Here is a 25,930-nt window from a genome sequence, read left to right on the forward strand (position 1 = left end):
AAAGTCAGAAAAGAGAGCAATGAATAAAGCAATAAATATGCTCTTAAGGATATAAAATGCAAATGATCCTGACAACTCTGACAAAGGAAAGTAATGTGGGAAGAAATACAAACTTCCTACAGATTCAACCTAACATGTTTTTATGCCCAGAAAAGGCACTAACGTGCTGGTGATCATCAAAACAAATGCTGGAAACAGGAAGACATTCAATTCAACTCAAATCACCAAATATTCACTAAGCAAATACTACATGCAAGGCCTTGTAGACACAAAAGACAAAGCAGGCTCTGCTCTGAAGGAGTTTACATTTTAGGGAGATGGATAAGACATATATGTACAGAGGTAAGAGACATCAGAACTAATTTGCAAGTTTTCCCTGCTCAGTCTGGCATGGGGAGGCTGTTCTTATTTCTCTGTCAACTGACTAGTCTTTTTGTACATGAAGAGCCCCTAGCTCTCCCCATAATCCCCTTATGTGTGAGGACCATGTCAAGGAGCTGCCAGTGGAGGCCAGGATGGGAAGTGATGCGATGGATGGCTTGAAGATGGAACAACGTGAAGCAGTAACCCATAATCTGGGGGAAGGGGGATGAGGGAATAAATTAGGATAGGGTGGAACATACTATGGATGAGAAATGACAGAAATTGAAAGATACACATTTTGTGTACAAAATCACAACTACAACCACACCCTTAATAGGATAAATTCAGTTCTTATAATCCAAGTAAGATAGAACAGGTGTGCTAAGGGGATTTGCAACTTGTAGATTCATGGTAGGTATGATGAGGACAAATAGGGGCTTAGTAAAATAGGCTACAAAATGATCAGGTATGTGTATAGGAAGATATACAGGACAGTTGGCAATACGAGCAGTTGTTCTCTTGACCCTTCTTATGCCCGAGTCTTGTGAAACTCTGGAGAAGCCAACAAACTTCTTCTCAGAGAAGTAATTTTATGTAGGTTTACAAAGGCAACCAATTACACTAAAATATAGTTATCAAAATGAAAAAGAAAAAAAAAAAAAAAACTGATGGAGCCTAGGCTGAGAAACCTTGATTTAGATCAATTCATGGATGTGAAACCCAAAATGAAAGGTTTCTTAAAGGAAGTTAATGCTATCTGATATGACTCTCTCCCCTTCTATGGCTGATGTGATGAGATCACCCAAGTCAACTCTTCCTTAGGGAAACAAAACAAGAGAATACTGGGTTTATAGTCTGACATGACATGGCATCTAAGACTTTGGAAAAGCAATCTGAACTCCTGGTATCTCTCATTTTTCTTCTAACTTACACAACTAAAGCTCTTTCCACAGCCAGAACAAACATACCACGAGACTCTATTTCCTAAGTTGAAATGATAATGGCAGTGCATGAAAACACCATACAGAAGATGCTCACAGCATCTAAGGGGACACTGAGGTTCAAGCTTCTAGACCTGCTCCAGGGAACATTCTTTATACAAGAAGCACTGGGGCTGGGGGCTGGGGTGCAGTTTGAAAAGGGGAGAGAGAGAGAAGAGGAGGTTGAAAACTACCCCAGATGAAGAAGGAACAAAAGTACTGAGAGAGGAGAGGTGGCACTAGAGACAGGTCAGGGTCAGCATACAGATGGGCCAACAATTCATCCCCGCTTAGAAGCAGCATTTTTCCTTGATTCTGCAACTAAAGGATAATGGAAAGCCAACACATGACAAATTCTTACCTCTATGTTTTGTAATTGGACAGCAATCCGTTCCTTTTCCTTGATGGATCTCTGCTGAGTCTCTGTTAATTGATGGGACAATGACACATTCTCAAGTTTAAGATGCTCGAGAATACCTGCCTGGGTCAGTTGCCCAACCTTGAGAGAAAAAAAAAAAGACTCTGAAATTCAAGTTATTGGATTCAACAGTGGAAAAAAACATCTTCTTGAAGGGTCTGATCAATTTATTTCAAATAACCTGTATTCAATGACTTCCACTCACTATTCTTATTAAGATATAATCAACTCTAAGTAACCTAGGATACTAGGACTCAGGCCGAGGACCACTTGGGTGATCCTGGCTGCTTTGAATGAATGTATCAGGTACTTGCCTGACTTTCTGCTTTCAAATGGTGGGAGTATAATTAGGTGCCCACTTTGATTTGGAGGTGACTGTGATGTAGGAAAAAGAGTGCTTTCTGGAGCAGGGGGTGGGGAGGATGGGGGTGGGAGTGGGTTGTTAAGGGATCTATGGGACTCATTTTGCTACCTGTAAAATGGAGACCATACCATCTTCCTTCTAAGGTTGTTGGAAGGATTGAATTAAAATGTTTAACAAGTGCTTTATGTGGTGTGTGTTCCTGAGAGATAGACTGATTGAAACCCGGAAAGGAATGGTAGAGGCTTGCCCCAGAACTCTGTTTAGTTTCACATTTTATTAATGATTCAAACACAAGTGACATGTTTAGAAAACTCTGTAGATGATAGAAAGCTAAGAGGGAGCAGCAAAGGAATCTAGATTTTTAAGAGATCTGCTTAGAATCACACTATTAATAGGTATCAGACTTGTGATTTCATCCGAATACAGAACTCTCAGATGAAGGAACTCCTGTTACTGATACAAATTAGTACTGTCTATCTTAGAGGCTACAAATAACTAAATGAAATTAGGCAAGCATAACCATAAAGTTTCACATTTTAAAGAAAAAAAATTCAAGGACAGTATGGGATAAATTTGGGCTTAACAGTAAAAAATCTTTAAGTTTTTGTTGGTTCAAAATTCTATAGTAACATAATGGGGCTGCCCCAGGATGCTCTGCATTAATAGAGATGGGTTGGGTTTGAGGGGTACATTCCACATCAACCAGCGGCTCCCAGAAGGCAATCAGGATGGTGAAAGGTCTGAAAAGAATGTCAGAGAAGGAAAAACAGAGGAACTTATCCTGAGGTGGGTGGGTGGGGAAGGGGGGAGGGAATCTTGGAAGGAAGACATACTTGTTGCCTTCAAATATTTTCAGGCCTGTTTAAGGAAAAGTCTCTGAAAGGCAGAGTTAAGACTAATGAGAAGAAGTCACAGGGAGTTTGACTTCAGCTCAATATATGGAAGAAATTAGTAACAGGGCTACCAAAAGTGAATTGGACTTTTTACATAATAACAACTGACATAAATATATATGCAAACACATACATATACACACAGCATTTTAGAGTTTACAAGGCACGCTCCACACCTGTTACCTCATGTGATCCATTAGGATCTAGGAGACTTCTGAAGAGTATTTTCAATCTTTACTATTGCTACTATTGCCCCTACCTGTGAGAGGCAAATCACCTGCCCTGGGGAATGTAAGAGGAAGGATTTGAATTGAGGTTCCCCCACCTCCCAGGCCATGCTGTCTCCTGGGAGTAAGTTCCCCTCAAGTGTTCAAGCAGAGACCAGGTAATAAATATGTGGGAGTAGTTCTTCATGACATGGGGAATTGGAAAATGAAAATCTCTAAGGTTTCTTTCAACTTTTTTAAAGACTGAGAATCCCTGGGTGGCCCAGGCAGAAAGGGACCCACTCCTGGGCCCACCTGCACTGCTGTCTGACACGGAAGCTGTGGGTTGCTCTATTTCTGGCCTGAAATTTCTGGCTCCTTGTTGACAGCCCAGCAGTTAGCCTGCTCCCAGAGACTTCCCAATTTTTGTCATGTTTAGTGCAGATGTCCGACTACAGCTCAGAGCTCCCAAGCTCAAGCAATGCCCTGGCTTCGGCCTCCTCAGCAGCAGGGATTCAGATGTATCACTAGGTCTGATATCATTTTCAATACTGAAAAACTCTATGGTACTTCCCTAAGGCTAATGGATTCCAGTTTGAGAATGACTGCCCTGGTCCCAAGGATGGATGGAAAATGATAAAGGACACAAAAGCAAATGAGTCCTATAAAGCACTACAGAAAGTAAGATTGTTATGGCTCTTACTAGTAGGTGCTATGACCCACAAAGGGACTGTGCTTACCAAGCACTGAGGCAGCTGAGCAAAGAACCAAGCTTTCAAGACCAAAAACTACATTATATATGAGAATAAAAAGACCAATTGTCTAAAAGACTCAAACCATAGCTGGGAAATAACAGTAAGGAAACTCAAGATATTATAATTTAGGTCATTCCCTGTCAAGAAAATTCAAATAGTACTGGAAAATGCAAACTTTTTTGTTTAGTAATGGATCAAAGTTAAATTAAATTAAATTTAATTTAAATTTTAAAAATTAAATTAAAATTAAAAAATTAAAATTATTTTTAAAAATTAAATTAGATTAAAATTTAGAAATTAAAATTAAATTAAAAAAAAAAAAGTAAAAATATAATCTCCTTTGGGCAAAAAGTGTAAACTTGAGAACCATTCACAAATTAGCTAATTCTTAGCCCTTGTGACATTAACTTGGAGGCATACAATTTGTATTTAGGTAGAATTGATTCCAAGCCATAAATGCTGATGTGTGTGTGTATTCTGGGAACAGCCAAGGCAGCAGACCAGCCAGTGGAAAGGCCTACCTGGATGTGGGCCATCTCACTCTGCAGCCTGACCCGAGCCTCCTGGGCCAGGGCCAGCTGCTGCTGGTACCATTGCCGAACCTTCTGCAGCGAGGTGATCTCGCTCTGGGAGGCCTGGAGCCTGCTGGTCAGTGTGCTGCGCTCTAGCTGAACCTGCTGTAGTTGGTTCTGTAAAGCCGTCATCTGCTGCCGAAGGTCGTGCACTAAAAACAAAGCCCACACCAACGTCAACACCAGCTTTCTCCCTTGACATGTCAGAATTCTAACAACACAACACATACATGTGTGGACACCCCTACATGAATACTACAGTGTCTATCTGAACAGGTCAGTAGTATCTGTAATCAATCACAGCAGACCTCTACTTGGTTGCTTGCTATAAGTGATGGCCATGACCTCTGCCCAGGTGCGCAGCGGCATGGGAGCTCCAGGAGACCCAACAAGCAGCCCTGGGTGCGCTCCTGTGCCTAAGCCCTGACAGGAGGTTCACATGCTGTATTGTGGCTTTGTATGAACATCTTCTCACAAGCTCAGAGTCCCTAACAGGAAAATTAGATAAAGCATCAGAAATGCAGTGCCCCTTGCCAACTGGCTCTTCACAGGTAGGCTACAAAACAAAGGCCTTAGAGGCAGCCAGGTAGAATGGACAGACTGCTCCTGGACTGGGAGACCAGAAGCTCCAGGATTTCGTCTGCCTCAGGCTCTTAACTAGCTGTGTGACCCCCATGTTGCTTGGGCAGCCTCAGTATCTAAAGGCTACCTGTGTTGTCCTTGCTGAGGATGCTTTTCTGCATGTCCTCCACTTTCCCCATGAGTCTCTGGTACTGTTCCTCAGCCACTTGAAGGTCGTTGTTGGAGGAAGCCAGGCTGGCGTTTTTTGCCTCGAGGGTGTTCTGCAGGTCAGTCATTGCCCGTTCCAGATCCCAGCAGGACTGCTTCAAGGTGTCCACTTCCGAACTCAATGAATCCTGTTTTTGCTGGCTGTTTCGGCTCTGCTCCACCTGGGCCTGAAGCTTGGTGTCCAAGGCTGCGAGCTGGGCTTGAAGCTCAGTCTTCTCTTTAAGGGCCTGAAACATTTTCCAAATAAAAAATAAGCTTTTCAGGAAAAAAAAAATCACTTCTTACAAGCAGGACATCTAAATCAACAGCCATCTCCAGGAATAGTGTGAACCAGGAGAGTGGTATTGTGAAACTACATACTGCTCAAAGTGCCTACCAGTTATGGATGACACGTCTGTGAGACCAGAGCAGATTGTGGAGAAATTGCCATTTCTAGGCCCTGCATTAGGGCTTAGGAGACTTCTGAATGGCGTTTCCAATTTTTACCCTCAGCAAATGACTTGCCTTTGTTGGACCTTGCATCTCCTTATCAGCAGAATGGGAGAACTACCATGCAATGAGACTACCAAAGCTCAGAATCTCAGAGATGAAAAGAAGTAAGGGCCAGCAATCATCCTATCAATCTGTGGCCCACAGTAGCCCCTCTTCCCAAAGCCTGGAGAAAAGAAATGAGGCAAGGGGAAACCCCTGTTCTCATGAAGTTGTTCCCTCCACAATGTGTGAGAAAGGAGCCCAAATGTGCCACATTATTAGTCCCTCAAACTCCCTCTCCTCCCTGGGCCAAAGTGGCATTGCATTCAAATTGCCCCAAAATAAACAAAAAAGGTAGCCCGGCTATCATTACTTTTCCTCCTCCTTGATCCTCAGTAGATATCAACAGTCTCTAAGAGTCTCACTCCTCAGAAGTATAATTATACTTACTGTGTCCTCCTAAGAAGCCTTAACTCTTTGAGGGCAGAGTTTTAAAATTTAACTTTATTATGAGGATGTCTTTGTATCCCCTGGTTTCACTAGCAGGTGCTTAATGTTAATGGAATACTACATGAATACCCAGAGAGAAGGCATCTGAGGCCAGTAAATGAAGTAGCTGCAGCCTCACGTTACGATCTGTTCTGATTCCGGGCCCTGCTCACTCCCCTCAGCTCTGTGCACAGATTAGCAGAAGAAAAGGGTAGTGACCTGGTGAGAAAGTCACTGACCAATCGTTTTCCAAAAAGCTGTAGCTGAACTACAATATAACATTAGGAAGACTCAACATAGACCAATTACCTGACTAGCCTCTAAAGACAAGGCCTCCAGCTGCCCTTCAAGCCTCATTTTCTCTTTAAGAACCTGTAGCATTTCATCATGGGTTCCAGCAACAGAGCTCTCCATGGATATGCTGAAAGGGAAGACATGCTTTCAGAGGGAGGCAGTGCAGTAAATGACAATATTATACGATGACAGCTCAGCAAACAGTTACTTAGCACTGACTGCGTGCAGAGCTCTGTGCTACAAACACAGTGTAGATAACACATTGGTCCTCAGCCTCCCGGAGCTCAGGGTGAGCGCACGACATCTACTAAATAACTAGGATACAAAACAACTCTTAAGCGCAAACAAAAGGCCCGGCGAGAGCTTGGGGTGCTAGTGGAGGAAATGAAACAAGTCCTTGGGGCCCTTACAGTCTGAGAGGTTGCTGCTAGAGGAGGTGCCACATGAGGGGCTGGACCTTGAAGCAGGGCAGAGCTCCCTCAGCAGAAAAGAGGCAGCCATTTAAGGTTTGGGGGCAGATGAGGGACACGCCCCAATTTGTGCAGAGGGCAAAGAGTGGCTTGGGGGCAGGAGAGAGCAGAGGCCTGCTTACAGGCCACCGCAATGATTTGTGTAGCTGGTGAGGAGGGCCTTGTTGGGGGTTGGCTGCTGGAGTGGCAAGAAGATATTCTCGAGGCAGGACTTGACGTCCAGTAAAATCCCAGGAGTTACACGAGACCCTGGGAGGATGCTGGCTGCCTCCATCTTAGAGCAATGCTGGCTCGTAGCCTCTGGCTCTTCAATGGGTTGGTCACCCATATAGAAGGAGGAGCAGTGCATAAAGATAAATGCTTATTTAAATAATTATTAAAGAATTAAACAAATAATTATATCTGAATATAGATTCAATTTATAGGTTGTAGAACAGTCTTTCTCTCTGTGTACTAGGATCCAGTACAAATGAAGTATGATCAAGCAGCCATAACAATGAACTTTGGAAATAACCTTTACCAAATGCTCCATTACATGGGGAAGAATCTGAAGGTCAGAGAAACAAGTCTATACATGAGGCTTTTTTGTCCCTCTGCTCGGATGCTCCAGCGGGCCTTTCACATCCTCGTGGATAGAATAAAACACCTGTAGGAATAACCTTTGGTGGCCAAGCAACTGACCTATTCATTAAGCTGTGCACTCCCCAGATCCCGTCCAGTCCCAGCCGGCTGAGTTGTGGGAACAAGAGGGCTGTGCTCAGACCTGGGGCCAAGGCCCCGCTTCACATCCAGGCTGTGGATGGCCTATCACCCTACCATCCTAGCCCAAGAAACCTTTCCAAAGTCCATGACACATGCGGTGTCTGCCAGACGCCAGCCTCACTCTGAGCCTGGGCCCTAGGTGAGCCCCTCACCTTGTAGAGGCTTACTTTGTTAATCTGTAAAATGGAAACACTTCCATGACCCTTAGCTCCAGGAGTCCTTGTGGGGAAAATGCTTCATAAACCCTAATTCCTTAACCCTAGACTCTGTAAGGCTGATTGTGGAGAAGTGAACTGCTACTGGTGTTGGGGGACACACAGAGAGAACCGAGAGAAGCCTCACTGCCTCCGGGAGATTACGTCTAACAAGGGACAGAAGAAAGATTTCCACAATTTTAAAATTTGGAAGTGGCCTTGACCACCAAGCCAGGGAATCTGGACTTGATTACAAGGACTATTAGGAGCCAGCACAAGTGCGGAACCAAAAGGTGACATAGGGGCGCAATGGGCCGAGATGTCAAGACAGCAAAATTAAGGGGAGCTGCAATGCTTCAGAGGGCACTGACAACAGTCAGTGAAGCTGTATGAGAGGCAGTGGGGGAAGGGGCCCAGGACCCAAGTGCAAATCCTACCTCTGCTTACCACCTGCAGGACCCTGCCCAAAGGAAACACCTCCATGCCCCACAGTGTCCCCCTTTGAAAAATTTGGGGACTGGACCAAATCATTTCCAACATTCCTTTTAAGCTCTAGATCCTGTAATCTTTCTAGGAAAATACGTGTTTGCAAATCCTTTGAGAAAGTCCCAAAGCAGAGGGACAGCCTTACGAAGCACAATGAAAACTTCCCCTTTGACCTACTGGGTCAGTGGAGAATGGGGGAGGTGGGGGGGTCTCTCCTCTACCCTTGTTCCCCTGCTGCCTGGCACACACTTGCAGAGCAGGAAGGAGCCTCTAGCGAGGGCAAGCTCCCAGGGAGGGACCTCCATGAGGCCTTACCTGCTGGATATGCTATCTCTGCGACTCTGCACATCCCCATTGACGTCTGGTTCTGGGCTGTGCTGCTCGGCTGCGGCGGCCTGGAGGACGTCTCTAATGGAAGGGAACTGCCCCATCGCCTCGGAGCTGATCTCCTGGCCATTGACCAGGTAGGAGGCCGCCTGCTTGCTCACTGTGCCCAACATTCCGTATGTGCCTCTGCCGGAGACGCTGCTGTAGGACGAGCTGTCACTGTCGTTGCCATCCAGCTTCATGCCCCCTTCACTGCCGTCCAGTTCAGAGATGCTGTCTCCGGCTACTGAAGAATTCTCCAGCCGGTCATCAGTCTCAGGAGTCAGGCTGATTTCAGACACCACCGAGGCCAGACCGCTTCTACTGTGATGCAGGGAGCCTCTGACAGAGTCAGGAGCCAGAAAGTTCCCAGTAGAAATCCCGGAGTCTGAATCTTCAGTTCTATAATCCGCCAGAGACCGGATTTTGCTCGATTTGGAACTTTTTTTCTCCTTTGGCTGTGCTGGAAGTCCTAAACTGCCTACTTTAGGTCCCCGAGGGACACTGGTCCGCAGGAAGGAATATTCTTTTGTCATCGCTACTGGGCTGGCTCTTGGTAAGATTTCTGGGTTTAACATGAGCTCCGGGTCCAGCGTGCTGGTAGGTCGGTTTTTGGATACAGGTTGATTAGACTGAAAGAAAAGAACACGAAGATTTAAAGCACCAATTTGTGACTTTCTTCCTGTTCCCTTCCTTTCAAGATAGCAATACTATTTGGAGGAGTGCTTTTTGCCTGTGGCTGTGGGAGAGGTGCTCCTTCCACCATCACTGGCTTAGACCCCAGCAGACTTCCCTTAGGAGCAATTGTAGAGCTATGGCACTCAATAAGGACAGCTGGGGCAGGGACCTAAAACTCAGAATAAGTCAAAGATGGGCCCAAGGAGGATGACAACAAAAGGAACCAGGATGAAGTCAAAGCTAGGCTAGCATGGCTGCTGAGGTAAGCAGTGAGAATAACAAGAAGGAGAAAAAGCAGAGCTGCTCAGCACCTACAAGAAAGACATGGTTCATGGGCATCTAATCAGCCCCTTGGGAGTTCTGGTCATCAGTCAAGAAGGAACTTTCTAGGACAGTGAAGGGAAAAAAAGCTAAACTGGCAAACCCATGCTGTTGTCAATTCCTTTGGGAAGGGAATCAGAACCAGAGAAAGATTTTTCACAAATGCCAGAGAGTAGGGCCTGCAGCACCTGGACAGGCCATGGAGCCCGTCGGATTTCTGGCAGCATCAGGAAGAGGAGAGTTTCCGAGTGCCTGGAAAAGGGGGAGGGACTCGCTGAGAGTCAGTAGGTACCTGAGGAATGCCTAGATCTCCTTCAAGTACCAGGCACATCCCTTTATGATAGCCTTGAGGGCCAGATAGGAGGGCATGGTGATGGAGTAAGGTTCAGTGAAATGACCATGACCCACAAGGGGTCCTTAAAGAATCACTGTCATGTGGTCCTGTACCATTTCAAGTTTTATCAATGGAGTGGAATCCATTTTTTTCAACAAATGGCAGAGCAACAGCAGCAGGAGTAAAAGACCCGGGATCTGAAAAGATCTGAATAGTCTGAGAAGATAGAACATCAATAAGGTGACAGCTAAGAGAGAGAAAAGTCTTCTGTTTAGGGCAATTAATGTACAAGTCAGGAATGGGACAACAAAACAGAGTTTATGCAAAAAAACCTGGAACTTTATGGGGTTTGAGGTGCAGCTCCAAGACCTGTGGCCCAAGGCCATGCCCTGATTAAGGGCATCATGTTCAGTCAGAGTCCGTGCCTTTAATTGCTGTAAGTTTCAGCTACTTTTTACTCTTGCCCTTGACAATCTCATTTTTCATGAACTTGTGCTGTGGGGGTCTCATTCATGATCATGTTCTTACCCTCTCCTGGTGCCTTTTCACTCGATACTGTTTGAGCTGTTCTTCTAGGCGTCTTCGAGCCTGAAGTCGGATCTGTTCCTCTTTTTCCAAGGGAAGTGAAGATTCAGTTGAACCTAGAGTACATAAAAGTTTCTTTAAACCACAAGCACAGCATTTAAAATTCAGAGAACAAAAGAGCTGGAGAGAGTAGCTTTGTGCCTCTGCTTTCGGTTACCACCTGAGAAATGAGTGACGAAATACAGAGACAGACCACAACACAGTGAGCTTCATACAAAAGGCAGATAAAGAAGGGGACAGCGAGACCCATGGCCACCCCAGGTAGCACATTACTGTGTTCAATCAATAATCCAGCAATGATGGAACCAAAACCTCATATAATAATCATCATCAATAAAATAAAGCTCAAAGTCCAGTTTTTGCCCATGGCCTATTTCTGGACATTGTCTGACCCCTAAGATAATCTTAAGGGAGGCATCACCATCTTGTCACCTTTGCTTCAAAATTGCTATATATGTATAGGCTCCCAGCAGGCAACACGAGAAGAATGCCCAATGGAACCACCTAATTACACTGCTACTGCTGAAACACAGAAAGAACTGCTATCTTCTAACTTATATATATATATATATACACATATATATATATATATACACACATATATATATATACACACACACACATACATTCTGGGAAACATTATTTGACAGATGGTCTATCTGAATCCCTGTAACAAAGAGTCACATCATGAGATGGTTTATGTAATATCTAATCAGAATTCATAAAAGCTTTGGGTATAAACTGGACAAAAACACCCCAGTCAGAGGCACAAACTGTTTTAAGTAGGGATCCTCAAACTTTTAAAATAGGGGGCCAGTTCACTGTCCCTCAGACTGTTGGAGGGCAGCACTATAGTAAAAACAAAAACTTTGTTTTGTGAACCTTTAAATAAAGAAACTTCATAGCCTTGGGTGAGGGGGATAATCATCCTCAGCTGCCGCATCTGGCCTGTGGGCCGTAGTTTGCCACTTAGAAATCTTACTAAATTTTCTTTGCTTTATAAAAGCAAATGGAAATGTAGACTATGATGGTTAAAAGTCACATAGTGATTTAAGTATTTGGGCTACAAACTGACCAACTTAAAGTTAGATGAAGGTAACAACAAAGGCAGTCTGCCTACGAGAAGGCCTGAAAAACCAATTCTGTTGTGATCTTAATCACCTGGGAATAATCCTAGGAATATGGTCATGAACAATCCTAGGATGGCACAGGGAAGAGAAACATTCTCTAACAGCATTTATCTGCAGAGACAATGATTTTCAGATAAATTCCTGGGTTTTTTGAATGTTTTAAGAAAATGGACCAGATACTGTGGAAGTGCAAAGGATATTTCATTATATCAATCAAATCTGTGATTTTTCCTCTCATTTTTAAATCTGTGGTATTCATTTGTGAGTAATATATTAGGGGGAGAAAAGATAAGACTTATCAAAGTAGTGATACTGGAAAGAACTTACATTTAAAGAAATACAAAGCGCCATTTTCAGACACATTATGAGTGGGTTTTTTTTTTGTTGTTTTTTGTTTTTTTTAAAGACAGAAGAAGTGTGGGCCCAGGGACAGACACCTTTTATGGCTGCTGTCCAAGGACCAGCCCTGCTAAGTATAGAGATGCTCATTCCCAGTCCCAGTATCATGCAGACCATTTCCTGAGGCTTACAAGATCATTAATCTGTGCTGTTAGGAAGTATTCAGATCAACCAAAGCACAGATCTCTGAAACCTTGAAGTAACACTAGCAAAGATTTTAATCAATCCCTGATAACCAAGGATCCCCCAGAATTTACCTGTAAACTCTGTTAGGTTATATAGGAGCTATGACAGTCAAGTCCTGTGGTATACTTCTACTGAGGTGAAACTAGTTCCAATCAATTCTTCTTGCACAGAGATGCCCAAAGCATAATTTCCTAAGAATTTTATGGTGAGGTGAAGACCAGTACTCATGTGAATATAGAGAGTGTGGTTCCTTCAGCTGGGGAGTTAAGGCAGTACTATCCATATCACATACACTGTGTGTTTTTTTTCCCCAAACATATTCATTTTTATCTACTATAGAATCAGGCTAATATGGCAAATACAAAACCCCCACATAGTCAGCAAAAAGCAAATATTTGATAAATGTGATCCCTTAAAAGCAATTAAAAGAGTAAAAAAAAAATTGTGACCTCCCACTCCCACTCCCCACCCTCAGGTACCTTTATGAAAGTTAGCATGCTTTCTCAGGTAGCATGTGAAGTCTTTTAAAAGAGTGAAAGCTTTATGCAGCAGAGGAGAGAAGGGGGCACTACAGTAAACAGATGCTTACACAAATGAGTTTCTTGCATAGGAAGACTGAGTTTGAGAGACTGCAAAGCTTCTTTTCTAAGAACTACGCCCTCAGCACTAGATCCCTGAGACTTCCTTAGGTTGTCATGGAAACCAGCCACACCTGGAGATGGATCAGGACCAAATGGTCTGGTGGTGGGATCAAGAGACATTGGAGGATCAGAGAAATGGGTTGTGGGTCCATTCTGACAGGCGTCCCCTTTGCTGGGTGCTTCCATGTTTTCTTCTTCATTTGACTCTTGGTTAACATTAATACTGGCACCTGGAAAAAAAGAAAGCAGCTTTGGAATATTGTGTGATCCTAGTGGGTTAATTCCCTGCTTCCCTCCTTTCCCAATTTCTTCATCATTTCATTCAACTTAAAAGTTAACAGAAGCTGACTGAAAGCTGAATGGACACAGGCAGGTAAACATCTTGCTAACTTACTTAAAAAAAAAAAAAAAAAAAAAAGTTCTGTTCATTTAAGTAAATAAAGCCACTTAGAAATCTTACTAAATTTTCTTTGCTTTATAAAAGCAAATGGAAATGTAGACTATGATGGTTAAAAGTCACATAGTGATAGGCTGGATATTTGGTGCGTGAGGATGGGCCTCAGAGCTTGGTCTTGGAATGTTTCCCAAGTGGCAAACCCCAAGGCAGTTGCATTTTGAGTCACATTGACTCCTGTAGCCTCTAGGCTACAGCAGGATTGTGCTCCTGCCACTGGCAGGTCAACCCAGACCAACAAAATTGTCAATTTCTGAAGCACTGGAAATACATCTAAAATCTTACGGCTTGTTGGCCTTTAAACGGATTTGGGGCATGTCTGATGGCTTCCTATAATTGCTGAAATGTTTGATTTTTTTTTTTTTGTCAAATAAAAAAACTAAGCCATTCAATTCACTCTTAAAGTACAAGTTTTTTATCCCTATTTTAGCAGAGATATTTTATGATCCACAAAATACTGGCAAAGTTAATACTAGGACCAAGGAGATCTGTCAACCAACTTACTTGATTTACAGTTACTGATACATTTTGCCAAACCAATCCATCAATCTACATATACTGAGCGACTACCAGAGATTTAGCTCCTAAAGGAGCTGGAAGACATCTTGGCAGATTGGTCTGATTAGTTAATAGATAGGAAATAAAAGCCTTGAGGAGTCAAAATAATTTGCCCAAGATCATACAGACACAGACACTATAGAACTGGATGTTTCCTGTTCACTGAGCCAAGCTGATGATCCACTAAATCAACCTATTTTCCTAAAATATGTATCTCAAGTCAAAACAATAGTTTTATAGACTGCCATTGTTGTACTTAGCAATCCTAGTTGCCCCCCTAGGGGCGGTCAAGAATATATACACTTGTTTTGACTTTGAAATAAAATTTATTTTTATTTGCTTTAGATATAGAAACGTGCAAAATTCAAGAGAAATTTTAAAAACTTTATTCATGACAAAATCTTAGTCAAGTCAGAAGGCAAAGATGTTATTCAAACAATGGACAATGGCAAGTGTACCTGTGTCTCTGTGTACAGATGAGTCTATGGTATAAAGAGGACAAGGGCTGATACTATGAGTTTATATTAAGTGAATTTTGTTTCATTTTAGAAATTAACCTTTGCAGACATTGAAGCCATCTTTTCAAGAAGTCAAGCAAGTATAAATAATTAGGAAATTCACTATATTCATTATTCCTTATGCATTTTTAATTCTGATGATCTGATGAGAAGCAGGTCACAAAGTTGTTTGTGTTTCAGAGTTCTAAAATCTCATACTCTGTAGGAAACGGATTTAAGAATTTCCTTTTTTATGGAAATAAATAACTTGGAATTTCTACTCATATGCGCTTCAAGTTTCACTTTTGTGGTGTAGTAGAACAATACAATAAACAACAAAACTTCATTATCTCTAGGGAAAAGCCTTAATATAGACCAATGTATCATCATCAAGAACTGCTTTATATTTAAGCAACAATTATCCAAACAGTTTGAAGTACTTAGATGCTTCTTAAAAGAATCAGGAAAGACCTATGTGTTTTGGCAAGATGTAATAATAACAACTCACACATACACTAAACTTCAAGGTTTTCAAAACCCTACTTTCACAACTAGTAGGTAATAAAATTATTATCCCATTTTACAGATGAAGTGATTGATTTAAGTGGCTGAGGTAGAAAGCTCAGTTTATTGTCTTAATATATTTGATACATCAGTAGACTTCAATTCTCCAAAGGTAAACTAAAAAGATAGACAATACCTCAGCTGGATTAATGTTATACTTTTTATGGGATAAATTCCATAGAGAATAGAAAGTTAATGAAATTTTGTCATTTGAAAAGAGAGATTAATCTTTCTTCTATGATCCCCAATTATTAAGAATTTGGTAACCAACCTAACAAAATCACAAGGGCAAATTAAGAAACAAAAAACAAAAAGTACTTCCAACTAATTTGAGTCTGATACAATCTCAATTTTGTGCCTGTGATGTGATCACAAAGAGTTTCTACTTTTCCTACATGAATGTCCACATTCGGGGTAGCATAAGGAAACACAGTTAATCAACACTGCAGTCTGGTGACTGAAATTCAGTACTCAAGGAGCTACTAATTCTGGGTGGTTCATATTTTGTTTAATATGCATTATTACTTATATAAATATAGCATCAAATTAGAAAAATGGCTGAGGATTCCTGAAAACATGTAAATTTTAAAGTGAGTGGACTCAAATCATTCTCCTTCCTCCCTTAGACTGCCTCAATGAGGATTTTTAAAATACCTCAATGAGGATTTTTAAAATAATCAAAAGTAATGGGACTGCCTAATTTCATCACTTTCAGAATCAAATTCTTGGAATTTTTATTCATCTGAACTTCAATTTTTGCTTGTATAAACAATAAAATTTCATGATCTGTAGAGCTAAACCTTGATACAAAACAAAAGGATTATATTATTGTCACCAGAAATAACTCTGTATTTAAGTAACATTTATCCCAACAGGTAGATAAGAACATTAACTAACACAGATAGCACTATTACCATCAAGAACTTACAATGAATTTCACCACTATCAGCCTGATTCAGTTTGCCCATGTGATTCAGAAGTGTTGCAGAGTGGTCGGGGATGCCATTGAGAGATCTGCTTTCTAGCAGGCCACTTTGCTCAGCTGGGGAAGAGTCCATCATAGCTGTGACCCAGACGGGAGTGGTGCTGATAGGAGTTTATGAATGAGCTGAGAACAAGGCCTGCTATGCCCCCTCCATCAGCAACAGTCAAAAGCCATTCAGAAACACAGTGGTAAGGTTTCCATTTGCTGGCTAGTGTCAGTCAGAAGCTGGGAGCCCAGGAAGTAACACAAGTAGCCTGCAACCAAACAGGCCTTTGCTGCCTTCTCTCAGGAAAACATTTAGCATTTCCAAGCAGTTGGTGAGATTCTGTTTGAGGCAAGGGACACAATTAAGCACTCATTGAATATGCGAGACGCTGTGCTAGGCAATAAGTATACAAAAATGAAAATGGACACAGTTCTTGCTCTCAAGTATTTTGTAAGGGATGAACCATGAATATAAATAATGTGATCTAAGGTAAAAGTAAAGAGCTGAGATTTATCATAAAGTAGATTAGATCTCTTATCCTATTTGCTCTCTCCTCCCAGTGGCCCTCTGAGGGAGGTAGTTCAGACATTATTCCCACTTTATTGATGAGGAAACTGAGGCTCTTGGAGGTTAAATGATTTGCCCCATGAGGGAACACAGAATGTCTTAAGGAAAAGACAAGCTAAAGCTGGGCAAGCTTGGTTCCTTTGGTAGGGCTTTGAATGCCAATCACAAGTGTAAGTTTGGACAGAGAAAAGGGAATCACTGCAGATTTTTAGCAGCAGTGACAAGGTCACAGAAGAGCATTCAGTGCCTTACTTGGCCCATGGTGTGGAAGAAATAGAGAACGATAATATAGAGAGGTCAGGAGAAAGGAGGGGTGCAGTGGGAACAGGGAGGAAGGGCCTGAAGCCCCCCCATCCCCTTTCAGATAGAAACCAAAGGGCTGGGCAAGGGAGGAGATGGTGAAAAGACCATTCTCAGAATTAATAGTTGGTGTTTTTTGATCTACTTTTCTGGGGAAACCAGTTTTCCCCCAAAAGAGAAAAAGAAGCTTCCTTGGAAATTCAAGTCTCTTGTGAGCCAAAGTTAAACTATACAAAGAAACTGCTTGGCATTATTATTTTTGAAGAGGGATAGCCAGAACATTATTAAATTTTTCTAGATAATTTCCTTCTTTCTTTGCAAAGGACAAAAGATTAAAAGGACATTACATTAAATATCATTCCTACTACTGTTAAGAAAAATCTCTTAAGTTTCATTTCCATTTCACCAAGAACAAAGAAACAGGAAACAGGCCTTATTCACTTGTCCATAAACCAACATCCTTTATATTAATGATGATAGCTTACATTTAAAAATGAGTTTATTTTTCACCCAACTTCTACTACTCGTGACTTGAATATCACTTGCCTATTATAGTGCCACAACCATTCAGTTTTCTGTGTTCAAAATCTCGATATCTCTTTAACCCTTCTTCCTCCCCCCCAACCTCTCCTATTCAGTTATTGTTCAATCGAGTTTGACTCGTGACTCCCTGGACCACACCATCCATGGAGTTTTTCTTGGCAAAGATACTGCTGAGATTTGCCACTTTTTTCCTCCCATGGATTACAACAAGAAATTAAATGACTTGTCCAGGATTACCCAGCTAGTAAATATCTGAAGCTGCATTTGAGCTCAGGTATTCCTGACTCCTGGCCCAAGGCTACCCCAGTGAGCCATCTAGCTGTCCCTAATAGTATCTCTTGCATCCATACCCTTTTCTCTTTTTCCCTAGGACTAGCAAAGTAAAAAACTCCACTCCATTACCACTGATTTAGAACTATGCTAAGAGCTTCCAGGGTCTTGCCAGATCTAAACATCCTTGCTATCACTGTCAGGCACAATTACCTTCCTCATACACCCAATGGTTTTCTATTACTCAGCCTGCTATTCAAGGTCCTCTTCCCGAGTCTTATCTCAGACTACTACTCTCTGTGGACTCTATGTTCTAGCCCGAGGGACTTGTTCAGGGGCCCTACATCCGGCCTGCACCTGCAGGCTTTTGTCCTTTTAGGCTTACTGACCTCCTTCTGCCTGAACTGGATACCCCCACCTCTTTTCCCTACCATTAACACAACCTCTGAAATTTCTGCTTTGATTCAAATGTCCCTTCTTTCCATCAGTCTTTTCTGGAGCATTCCTCACCTCTCAATCGGCACTTACTATGGACATCTGCAATTATACTTTGGACCTCTCATGCATTTAGGTTTACTCTTTTGTATTATCTATTTATTTGCATCACAGCTCCCCACTAAGTCTGCAAGGTTAGAGACTCGTCATCTATCTCCCCCCAAAGCCTAGCCTAATAATGCAAGCACCCAGTATATGCTTAAATGTTTATCCAGCTGTTGGACTGAATTTACAGATCTTTTTAAACTTAGTTATAAAGTGCTTTCACAGCCATAATGGTCAAGTGCTGTTAATTATTTTTTTCCAGCAAAGATAAAACTCTCTTTTATCCTGCTGGTCTTTTAATAGTGACACACATTTAAGAAATGTTTGGCAGGATTAAAATAGAATATAGGTTTGTTTGTTTGTTTGTTTGTTGGAAAATGTAACTGGTCAATGGGGGGTGGGGGGAAGAGTGACATTTGACTAGCCCTATGTTCTAACTCCCCTGGTAAACTAAATTTAGGGTTGCTACCTGCATCAGAAATACTTGGTGACAGTATGATGGTGGAGAATAAACCATTTTCAAATGCAGAGACACTTAGTGCAAAAGGAACATTTTTCCTCTTCTATTTGTCTGGAACAATCACAATATAAATTCAGTCTCTGTTTTAAGAGCTCCAGTAAAGTTTACTTAAATTTAATTTATTACTTGTCCCAAGTTCCTGTTGGCAATCTGCACAAAAAGGAATGAACAAAAAATTTAGAACAAGATGAACCTGAACACGCTTAACATTAAGAAGTTCCATTAAGTAGGAACAGAATTTTAGAAATTATTCTGCAGCGAAGCTGAAACACACAACTACAAGCCCAATAATCATAGTCTGTGGCCACCAAACAGTATGTAACACAGATCAAGATGTAGCTTTTGGAAATAACTTCTCTTAAAAGTAATGAGTAAAAAAAGAGACATCTGAAAGTATTTTTAAAATATTATGTAATATAATATGATATATAATAATATAATATGTGATATATAATATAATGTAAAATATGATATATAATAATATAATATAAATAATGATATATAATAATATATGGTATATAATATAATATAAAATATGATATATAATAATATGACATATAATATATATATGATATATAATAATATAATATACCGCCACTTAAGGCTGTGCTCTTTCTTTTTCAAACCAGCACCTGAGTGGGAATTGTCACTGGCGCGGCACTTCCTCAAGGTCAAGGGTCCTCAGCCTCTCACAGTGCCCAGCCCGGAGCAGACCCCGAATAAAGGCCCTCTGGGTTGCCCTGGGCGGTGCTTCTTTGCAGGACAAGGAGGAATTTTCTCACTTTCTCACGGAAAACGCCCCGGGAGACCCTCCCAAACCAGAGAGCTGGAAACCTTGGGAAAGCTGGAGCGCGACCAGGGTCTCCAAAACACGGCGCTTACCCCCCCCCCCCCAAGGCGTGACCGGGGGCATCTTCAGGGAGGAAAGCCCCTCCATCGTCCCTCAGGCCGGCGGGAAGCGCCCCAAACGTCCCGGGCTGCCGGCAGTCTCCATGACTGCTCGCCGCCCTGCGCCAGGAGTTAATGGCAGCGTTAGTCACCCTCTCCCAGCCATGTCAACAAACACTTGGTGGCGAGGAGAACGGGAGCGGACCCCGCGGCGAGGAAGGGCGGGCCCGACCTCGCGGCAAAAGCAAGCAGCAGAGGAACCCCGGGCCTCCCCCCGCCCCCGGGCCTCCCCCCGCCCCGGCACATGCCCGAGGGCATTAACTTTAACGCCCGGAGTTCCGATTCGGCGGCGGCTGCGGGACCCCGGCCCGGCACTGGCGGTCTGCGTGACCTTGGGCCAGTCGCTTGACTTCCGCCTGCCTCAGTTTCCCGGCTTGTACAACAGACGCCGTCCTGCCCCCCCCCCCCCCAGCCCCGGAAGAGGCGGCGGGCGAGCCTCTGGTCTGGGAGCGCTCTGCAAGGGGTGTCTTTGGTGTATTTCCCATCCCCAAAGGGGGGAGCGGGGTCCCGGGGACAGACAGCGGGCCCGGAGCCCAAGCGCCCAGCCATCGCGGGCGGCGGGCGGCGGGCGGCGGGCTCAGTTTCCCTCTTTGGGTCCCCGACCCCCCAGCTCTGACCCCGGGAGTGCCCCGGAGCCGGAGGCCACCGCCGCGGCAGAGGCCGGGCCCCAGACCCCCGGCGCTCTCCTCACCCCCGGCGGCGACTGCGGCGGCTGGAGCTGCGGCGGCTTCTGCGGCTCCTCCGGCCGAGACGTGGCTCTGCCGCGGGCGGGGCGGGGAGGGGCGGGCCGGCGCGCCTGGGCTCCGCGTCCCCCCAGGAAACATTCCCCCGCCGTGGCGTTCCGCGGAGGGAGGGTCCTCAGGAACCGGCTTCGCCCGGCCCTGAAGCCTCTCCGAGCCTCGCCCCTCCCCACGGGGCGAAGGCTCTCGGAGTGGGAGGCTCTGTCCGGCCGGAACAGACTGCACGCAGAAAGCGGTGGGGCGTGCTTCCCGGGGGGCACTTTCAGGCTGAGCACAACTTCCGCTCTCTTCTGTAGGCAGAGACCCGAGAACCCGCCCCCGCCGGAACCCAAACAGGAAGAAGCTGGCCGGAGCCACTTCCCCGGAAGCAGAGGGGGCTCGGAGGGAAGCTTCCGGGCCGGTTCGTCCAGACGGGTGCCCCGTGTGGCTCCCCCGGATGCCTTGCCCCGGGCGCTCCTTCCTCGGCAGAGCTGGACGAACCTCCTCCCCGGCTGCTCGTGGTGCGGATGCGGCGCCGCCTCCTGCCCTCCCTGGCCGGTTCAGAGCGGAAGCTCCGGCGGCTGACTTTCCCCGCGGGGAAGGGGGCGGGCGAGCGTGGTGACCTGCCCCCTGCCCCTTCCTCCTGTCAGTCTTTCACGATCCTGGGGATGGCCCCCTTCACACTCCCTGGGAGCAGCTTCCCGGGTGCCTGGCACACAGTAGGTGCTTAACGAGCGCCGGTCGTCGGCTTGCTAGAGGAGGGAGGATTGGAAGCCCGTCCTAGGCTGAATCTTAGAGAAGGCGCTTAACCTCCCCCCCCCCCGCCCCCCCTTCGCTGCTCCTGGACCCCGGCGCAGACTGCGCCTTCGGGAAGCCCTGGTCGGAGGGAAACCTCCCGCCCCAGCTACCAGCGCTTTCCCTTACCTGGTTCCCAGCTTCCCCACCAGACTACTTTGTGCTGCCTTTTTTGCATTTGCCCCAAGATCTGCCTGAAGCAAAGTAGGGCACGCTAAGGGGGGGGGGGGGGGGTGTGTTAACGGGCCTGGGAAAATAGACGAGCAAAAAGCGAAGGAGAAGGAGCGCTTTCCAGAATGTGATACTGGGGGAACAAAAACCTTGCCGCAGGCCGGTGGACCCCGCCTGGATGCACTCAGGGGGAGACCTCATGATGTAAAGAGAGAAGGGAACCTGACGGTGTTCCTGCGTTACCTTGCGCCCTTTCCGTCAGACAAGGGCGGGAGTGTTTTGAGCGACATTGAAGGAATACCCATTTGAGTGTGTAGTAACCCGTGTTTACATTAGATGGCTCAGGAGTTGGGGCGCCCGGCCTGGAATAAGGAAGACTGGAGTTCAAATTTGACTGTGTGTGTGACTCTGGGCAGGCTACTTAACCCTATTTGCCTCAGTTTCCTTATGTAAAATGAGCTGAAGAAGGAAATGGCAAAGCTTTCCAGTATATTTTCCTAGAAAACCCTATCTGGAGTCTCCAAGAGTCTGACGACACATTGAATAAAGGATGATAAAGTAAGCACTGACATGGCCAACGTGTGCCGGTCATGCTGAGCTGGTTGTAAATATCACATATCTCACAGTGACCCTGGGAGAAAGGTGGTATTATTGTCCCTATTTTGCAGATGAGGAAACTGAGGCAAACAGGGGAAGCCGCCTGCCCCAGGTTACACACAAAGTCCTATTTGAACTCAGGCCTTCCTGATTTCAGGCCCAATGTCTGAGGCAGGTTGTGGGAAAACCTCCAACTGTCATACTGAAATAGTATTTTAGCAGCGACGAGAAGCCTTTGAACTCTTGTTCAGAAGACACATCTTGGCAGCCTCGTGAAGGATGGATTGTAGAATAGTGTAAGTTAGCCACTCAGGTTTTCTCAGTAGCCAAGAGGTGATAAAGGCCACAAAGAGTGGTGTAGATAGAATCACTAAAACTTGGCAACTGGTTGGAGTGAGGGATGAAGGAAGTCATCAATTGTTGGGAGGATGGAGAAGAAGGCAATGGTTTTATTGTGGACACATTGAAAGTCCTTCAGGGAGAGGACCATTTTTCTCATTTTGTCTAGGTATGCCTAGCTCTTGGCACATACTATTTAATCCAGCTAATCCTACTGAATTTAATTCCTTTTAAGGGGGAGGAGGGAGAGAGAAAAGAGGAATGAATATGAAGGTTAGGCTAAAGTTCTGATTGGTTTTCTGGAGGTCTTTGGACCAGCCTTTCTTTCAGCTGAGTAATCACCACAAGAATAGCCAGAGATAAAGCCCAAAAATCTTTGTCTCCACAAACTAGTTTCCTTGCCTGGGTCCTGGGCCAGCTTTCTGCAGGTCCTCCGAAATGTGTCTTGGTTTCTGTGGGGGAGGCAGAAGGACCACCACGATGGTCTGTCTTGAAGTATCCCTGAGTCCAGGAGCTTGTGCTCCAGCCTCCAGTCCTGTCTCCCCCGAGTCTGTTCCAGTCCCCCTCCTAGGTCTGATTCTTGCCTCTTAAATACTCTTATCCCAATTAAATCCATTCATCATATTGAGTATAAGCCAATCATAGCACTAGGGAATCATTATTTGTTTTAAGATTAATTTAATCATACTGAATTAGAGAACTATTAATCACCATGCTAAACTAGATAACCATTGTCTTCTCAACTCCACTGAGTTAACAAACATCATGTTTAAATCAATCATACAGTTTCAGCCCTTTACAAAAGTCTAGTTCCAGAGGGAAGTTGAATTGAGGTCTGAGAAAACTGGACTGTCAGAAGGAATTGACAATTAACATGCTATCTGAGCCTTAAATCTTAGCTGTGAAATGGAGGTAACAATGTATGCTACCTTAACCTATCTTAACACCTACCTTAACAAGGTTGTTGTGAAGAAAGTGCTTTGCAAACCTTAAAATGATCAAATCTATTATTCCCCTTCTTTGTGCTTCTTTCTGGACTTGAAAACTAAAGGGGAGGACTAGATGATGTTTCATGCTTGCTTCTATGACAGAATCTTCAAGCCAGTGAGGGGCACCTCTAGACAATGGCTAGTTGAAGTGTCTGGAAGAACAGATGCTCTTCTCACCTCTGTTTCTCCAGGGAGCTAACTTCAGGTGCCACTTATAGTTCCTCAACAGCAAGAGAAGGAGTTTCTGATTGTCTTTGTGCCCCTGGGCACTACTTAATAACTATTTGTGGAGGTCAATCCTAGAGAAAGTGATGTAGCTAAGGAGACTCTGTCTCCAATAAGTCTTATTGGAAATGGTCAAATCATTGTGGGGAAGAGAAAAAACAACAGTTTCAGAGTCTGTGGGCCTGTGTTCTGACCCCCAGTTATTGTGTCTGATCCTAGGTTTCCTTCTCTGGATTTTTGTCTCCTCATCTGTAAAATGAAAGGGTTTGACTACTGATTTCTAAATTCCTTTTCCAGACCCAAGTCCTTTTGACAAATGGCTAGAAAGACATTTGCTTCCCAAGTGACAAGTAGCTGAGAGAGCTCAGCAGGTGTTTGGCAAAGCCTGCTGAATAAAGCTGAGGTCAAAGCTTCAAATAGCAACAAATTCCATAAATCACATTCATTCAACCATCAGTGCAAGAAAAAAAAGACCCCATGAAACAAAGACACAGACAACAATGGTAGTTAAGGTAGGTTAGTTTTCTTGCCATCAGTGGAAGGAGGGAGTGTAGCTTGAGGGAAATCACAAACCAAAAAGGCCCTCTTATATCCTGGATTCTTGTGGAGCATGCTTGCCTTAGCCAGGATCTGAGGCTCCCAAGGTGTGTTTTAAAGTTGACAGATTTGACAGATGTGAAAGGAGTGTATTTCTGCTGTACTGAAAAAAATCACATTCAATAACAACTGCTGGACAGTCTTTGCAGAAAGGAGTCCTGTCAACTATCCACCCTGTATTCTTAGTCACTTAAAAGAAGTTCTGAGTTCTCCTTTGTTTCAGCATTTTCAGACCAGCATAACTGGGAAAACCTTTTGTCCCATTGTACTCACTTCAATCTTATGCATAGAAAATCAGATCTACATTTTCTAAAGAGGAAGAAGTAGAGAAAGTGACCTAAGAAAGCTCTGAGAACCAGGTGACATGTTGACGGTGACCCAGTACCCAAGATCAACTTCTAGGCAAAGGAGCACCATCAGAAGCAGCTTCACGTGGGATGTCAACATTCATTCTTCATCAGAAGTGGGAGCATCAGCTCACTGGTCACCCAAATTCTCAGCAGAGCAACAGGTTTCTTTGAAAAAAATATTGTTATAAAAGGGAGAAAGAAGGAAACAATAAGCACATTTCTGCACTGTAACAGAAAGGATTTGCCTCCATCACCATAAGTTACACTAAAAAGACAAATGGAAATGATATTCCTGAGAAAAGGCAAGAACTTACAGGCTTTTGGGCAAATGGTTACTGCTAAAACAGGAGTAGGTTACTTAAAACAAAAGAGTGAAAACAAATGTACTTTACATAAAACAATAGTTCAAGTATTATTCCAGATAAAATTTTAATTCTAATGCAAGAAAAGATACCAGGGCAAGTAGGAAACAAAGGCTGCTGTAAGATTGCTGTTTGCTGGGATATGGAGGAAGCTGTCAATTTGCACACTTACATGTAAGACACTGTGTAGGATTTCCGAATAGGGGGATAATGACTTGGACACAGTGCAGCATGAAGACCAAAACCACTGTCTCTGGGATTGCACTCTACAGTCAGTGCGTAAAGTGGAATAAGGGAATACCCAAACCAGGACGGTAAGAGGCAGCAGGCTAGAATGAGAACCTTTGTCCTTTCCCCTTGTTCTCTAAGATCTGGCTGGGAGCAGTATCTCCTGTATCTTTTTTCATTAAGTCTCAATTTGGCTAAAAACAGGAAGCATAATTAAAATGCAGAACTATAAAGATTATTTGGTTTGGCTTATTTCCTAGGGAGTCCAAGCAGATTCAGGCTATCCAGCTGGCAGAATTAAATCCTATGACTGAGGACTACTGAGGTAGAGCCTGGAATTGATTCCCTTCTCACCTCTCTCTCTCTCTCTCTAGGGTGCTATGTTCAGGGGCTACCTATAACAGGAGACGTTACCAGTTTTTGTCTGTGCTCCCAGGATAGGGCCCAATGCCTGGCATGACTAATTGTTCAAGTCAGTTCCAGAGAGAGAGCTGAGGAAATGGCCACCTCTGTTGCTCAATGAAAAGAAATATTTCTGAAAACATTAGGATTCTTATTTTGGGGTATCAGATAAACCTAAACAATGTGGAAGGCCATCTCTTGTGGCATAATTAGTACTCATAACAGGGCAGCTATGTGTTACCAAATGGTCCCTCCCTGGAATGCTAGGGGGCATGTAC

General features: G+C 44.0%; 1 protein-coding gene across 5 annotated transcripts in view; it reads right to left on the reverse strand.

The window, feature by feature from the left end:
* Positions 1-20,902, reverse strand: part of GOLGA3 (golgin A3) — a 40,750-nt gene extending 19,848 nt beyond the window's left edge. The window contains exons 1-10 of one of the 5 annotated variants that reach the window (XM_031955738.1): positions 20,570-20,641; positions 18,880-19,080; positions 16,148-16,529; positions 13,095-13,376; positions 10,734-10,846; positions 8,822-9,504; positions 6,610-6,721; positions 5,261-5,567; positions 4,501-4,703; positions 1,705-1,842 (exon numbers count right to left, since the gene is read on the reverse strand). In XM_031955738.1, coding sequence (XP_031811598.1) covers positions 1,705-1,842; positions 4,501-4,703; positions 5,261-5,567; positions 6,610-6,721; positions 8,822-9,504; positions 10,734-10,846; positions 13,095-13,376; positions 16,148-16,280 — 1,971 coding nt within the window. In that variant the 5' untranslated portion in view covers positions 16,281-16,529; positions 18,880-19,080; positions 20,570-20,641. Of the gene's footprint in view, positions 1-1,704; positions 1,843-4,500; positions 4,704-5,260; positions 5,568-6,609; positions 6,722-8,821; positions 9,505-10,733; positions 10,847-13,094; positions 13,377-16,147; positions 16,530-18,879; positions 19,081-20,569 lie in introns of all 5 variants that reach the window. The other 4 variants (XM_031955855.1, XM_031955680.1, XM_031955630.1 and 1 more) reach the window with 4 other exon arrangements.
* Between the last annotated feature and the right edge of the window lie 5,028 nt (positions 20,903-25,930).

Source organism: Sarcophilus harrisii, chromosome 1, assembly GCF_902635505.1.
Source record: "Sarcophilus harrisii chromosome 1, mSarHar1.11, whole genome shotgun sequence".
NCBI lineage: Eukaryota > Metazoa > Chordata > Mammalia > Dasyuromorphia > Dasyuridae > Sarcophilus > Sarcophilus harrisii.